This window comes from Nanorana parkeri, unplaced genomic scaffold, assembly GCF_000935625.1.
Source record: "Nanorana parkeri isolate BGI_ZX_2015 unplaced genomic scaffold, ASM93562v1 scaffold3464, whole genome shotgun sequence".
Lineage (NCBI taxonomy): Eukaryota > Metazoa > Chordata > Amphibia > Anura > Dicroglossidae > Nanorana > Nanorana parkeri.
The window spans coordinates 43,160-47,734 of record NW_017309732.1 but is presented as its reverse complement, the minus strand read 5'-3'; the positions used below and the strand labels follow the sequence as shown (position 1 = coordinate 47,734).

The 4,575-nt window shown below is 45.4% G+C and overlaps 1 protein-coding gene across 1 annotated transcript in view; it reads left to right on the top strand.

Moving 5' to 3' along the window:
- The first annotated feature begins 691 nt into the window (after positions 1–691).
- The window catches only part of LOC108803174 (zinc finger protein 850-like), a 30,131-nt gene continuing 26,247 nt past the window's right edge, over positions 692–4,575 (top strand). The window contains exons 1-2 of the mRNA XM_018575013.1: positions 692–842; positions 2,762–3,787. Of these exons, the coding sequence (XP_018430515.1) occupies positions 692–842; positions 2,762–3,787 (1,177 nt within the window). The remainder of the gene's footprint in view (positions 843–2,761; positions 3,788–4,575) is intronic.

The following is a 4,575-nucleotide window of genomic DNA, read 5'->3' as shown; positions in this document are numbered from 1 at the left end:
GGAGTATCTAGAAGGACACCGGGATCTCTACAAGGACGTGGTGATGGAGAATGCCCCGCCCCTCACATCACCGGGTAAGAGGAGAGAGCAGTACGGAGGCTCCGCCTACATCCCCCATCATCTGATACACGCATAGAAACAATGTATTCAGTCAGTGTGTGTGTTTCCTACAGATGGATCCAGTAAGAGGAACCCACCAGAGAGATGTCCCCGCCCTCTGTATTCCCGGGACTCCACCCAGGAAGATCTCACCGCCCCCCACCATGATCAGGTCGGTGGGACTCGGCATCTGGAACGGAAGATTGATTCTCACCTGTATAAGACTTTTCCTTCATTGTAGTCTCTAGTTAGTCACATTCATATTTTGGTATCATAGGTTTTTATTAAACATAGTATCATGTAGAGAAGGTCCATAAGAAGATGTAGGAACCATATAGGAAACACAAAGGAACGCGCTCGAAAACGAAACATTTAACTTGAACTTCATACAGCCCTGCGAAGATGGGGTGGGGGGGCGGAGTCCTAGAGGAACGACAAACTCTCCAGAGGGAGCGAGGGTTGGCCATAATCTATCCAAGGTTGCCAGGTCTTCAGAAATCTCTTATGCGAGTCTACCGGACAATGTTTCATTGATGAATAGGAAGTCCACTCTACGCTTTGTATCGCTCGTATATTGAAGACTTCCTTTTCAATGTTTCAGGCCGATGACCCGAGTGATATGAAAGTCGAGGTGAAAAAGGAAGTAGAAGAGACGTATACGAGCGATGATCAGCTGTCTAAGGTGGAAGTTGGAATGGCGGTGGAATTAAAAGAGGAGGAATCTTCTCTAGATAATGACTCCGGTGAGTAACAATGTCAATATAACGTCATGTGGCCAACAAATGAGGAGGAGATACTGTACACCATATGAAGGTCTATCTCCATTCCCCAATATAACGTCATGTGACCAACCAATGAGGAGGAGATACTGTACACCATATGAAGGTCTATCTCCATTCCCCAATATAACGTCATGTGACCAACCAATGAGGAGGAGATACTGTACACCATATGAAGGTCTATCTCCATTCCCCAATATAACGTCATGTGACCAACCAATGAGGAGGAGATACTGTACACCATATGAAGGTCTATCTCCATTCCCCAATATAACGTCATGTGACCAACCAATGAGGAGGAGATACTGTACACCATATGAAGGTCTATCTCCATTCCCCAATATAACGTCATGTGACCAACCAATGAGGAGGAGATACTGTACACCATATGAAGGTCTATCTCCATTCCCCAATATAACGTCATGTGACCAACCAATGAGGAGGAGATACTGTACACCATATGAAGGTCTATCTCCATTCCCCAATATAACGTCATGTGACCAACCAATGAGGAGGAGATACTGTACACCATATGAAGGTCTATCTCCATTCCCCAATATAACGTCATGTGACCAACCAATGAGGAGGAGATACTGTACACCATATGAAGGTCTATCTCCATTCCCCAATATAACGTCATGTGACCAACCAATGAGGAGGAGATACTGTACACCATATGAAGGTCTATCTCCATTCCCCAATATAACGTCATGTGACCAACCAATGAGGAGGAGATACTGTACACCATATGAAGGTCTATCTCCATTCCCCAATATAACGTCATGTGACCAACCAATGAGGAGGAGATACTGTACACCATATGAAGGTCTATCTCCATTCCCCAATATAACGTCATGTGACCAACCAATGAGGAGGAGATACTGTACACCATATGAAGGTCTATCTCCATTCCCCAATATAACGTCATGTGACCAACCAATGAGGAGGAGATACTGTACACCATATGAAGGTCTATCTCCATTCCCCAATATAACGTCATGTGACCAACCAATGAGGAGGAGATACTGTACACCATATGAAGGTCTATCTCCATTCCCCAATATAACGTCATGTGACCAACCAATGAGGAGGAGATACTGTACACCATATGAAGGTCTATCTCCATTCCCCAATATAACGTCATGTGACCAACCAATGAGGAGGAGATACTGTACACCATATGAAGGTCTATCTCCATTCCCCAATATAACGTCATGTGACCAACCAATGAGGAGGAGATACTGTACACCATATGAAGGTCTATCTCCATTCCCCAATATAACGTCATGTGACCAACCAATGAGGAGGAGATACTGTACACCATATGAAGGTCTATCTCCATTCCCCAATATAACGTCATGTGACCAACCAATGAGGAGGAGATACTGTACACCATATGAAGGTCTATCTCCATTCCCCAATATAACGTCATGTGACCAACCAATGAGGAGGAGATACTGTACACCATATGAAGGTCTATCTCCATTCCCCAATATAACGTCATGTGACCAACCAATGAGGAGGAGATACTGTACACCATATGAAGGTCTATCTCCATTCCCCAATATAACGTCATGTGACCAACCAATGAGGAGGAGATACTGTACACCATATGAAGGTCTATCTCCATTCCCCAATATAACGTCATGTGACCAACCAATGAGGAGGAGATACTGTACACCATATGAAGGTCTATCTCCATTCCCCAATATAACGTCATGTGACCAACCAATGAGGAGGAGTTGGGCGGCGTCTTATGCTCGGCGGGGTGGACTTATAAGATTTGTGTCATTTTCTGTTTGGATCCATGTCGGAGTTTTGTGAAGCCATCATAGATAATTTGATTGAAAATCTTTAATTGATAAAATATTTCTTCCTCACAGATGCCGGGTCGTATTCGATGTTCCCTCCTCTCTATAATGACTTCGTACAAAGTTCTTCAGCCGTAAAGCGCGTCACTCAAAATTCACATCCCGGACTTTACCAGCAAAACAGAACTGCAAATTCCCTCAATCCCCGAGATTCTGTGGATGAGCCTTATTCTCTTCCCCAAAAAATCCCTCCAAGACTTCTCGGCACCGATGGACCCTGTGACCGATCTCCTGTCCAGGGATCTTCTAATAACTGGGATTCGGTTACACAAAGAGCGGAGAAGACGTTCCCATTGTACGAGGCCGATAAGTTTTTCCTATCAAACCCCTCTCTCGCCTTCGATGAAAGGAGACACAGGCTGGAGCTTCCATTTCCTTGTTCAGAGTGCGGGAAATGTTTCACTCAGATGGGAGAACTCCTTAGACATCTGACAAGTCACACCGCAGAGCGTCCTTATTCCTATTCGAATGGTGATAGATCTTTTTTCGGGAAATCCGACTTTCTTACCTTCGATAGAGTACAAATAGGCCAGCCTCCGTTTTCATATTCGCAGTGCTTGAAGAATATTGCCCAGAAAAGAGACCTTCTTACCCTCCAAGGAACTCACGCGGACGATTGTCTTTTTCCGTGTGCAGAGTGCGGCAAAGGTTTTGCTCAGAAAGGAGCGCTTACGGCGCACCAGAGAAGGCACACCGGCGAGCGTCCGTTTCCCTGTACGGAGTGCGGTAAATGTTTTGTAGAGAAAGGCCACCTGCTGAGACACCAGAAAAGACACTCGGCTGATCGTCCATTTTCCTGCCCAGAGTGCGGGAAGTGTTTCTTTCAGAAAGATGAACTCGCTACACACCAGAGAAGTCACACTGGAGAGCGACCTTTTTCCTGTCTAGAGTGTGGGAAATGTTTCACTCAGAGAGGAGTACTTATTGCACACCAGAGAAGTCATGTGGGGTCACGTCCTTATTGCTGTTCAGAGTGCGGGAGAGGTTTTACCGTGAAAGGGCATCTGGTTACACATCAGAGAATCCACACGGGGGAACGTCCTTTTTCCTGTTTACTGTGCGGGAAACGTTTCATACGGAAGGAACATCTTGTTAAACACGAGAAAAGCCGGATATGTTTGATACCAAAGTCACGTGTAACATCACAGGCCAGCTGATGCTGGGGAGGGGTGCATGGGGGTCTTCCAGAATGCTGCGTCTATGGAAGGATTGCTTGTTAGGCCTTGTGTACAGCACTCTGGGGGGTCGTTATTATCATGTTTCCTTTTATAGTGAACAATTGTATTACCCAGAACTGCATATCAAATAATAAAGGAAGAACATGATACAAAGTGTAGGAAATATTACACCATACGACCTTTCTATGAGGTGCATGAGGACACGGCGGAATGCGGGTTAGGGTTCACATTTTTTTTTTTTAGTCGGGGGGTTTGTGTCCATCCAGTCCTGAGGTTTACATAGCTCTGCCAGTCTAAGCTCTGCTATACATGGGCTGTAAGAGATTGAACAAGGGGCACGATAGGAGATGAATGGAGGTCCACCTGATGTTGATGATGCCTCCTGGGTTGGGGATTTGAGAAGATAAGATACCTTACGTTGCTTCTTTTTTTTTTTGATTTATAGTCAAATAAATATTGGAAGAGCTGAAGTCTCCTTTTTTTCTTCATCATTCTCCAATATAAAGACAGGAGCCAGCGGAAAACTGAACACTGATTGGTGAGGCCGAGAGCCAGGCAATGTCCAGTTGGACCATGCTGCATCGGCCAACCTTCTGAGCTACCACCTCACTGATCCGAGCCTTCTCGACCCCCGACAGTCCGGCTTTT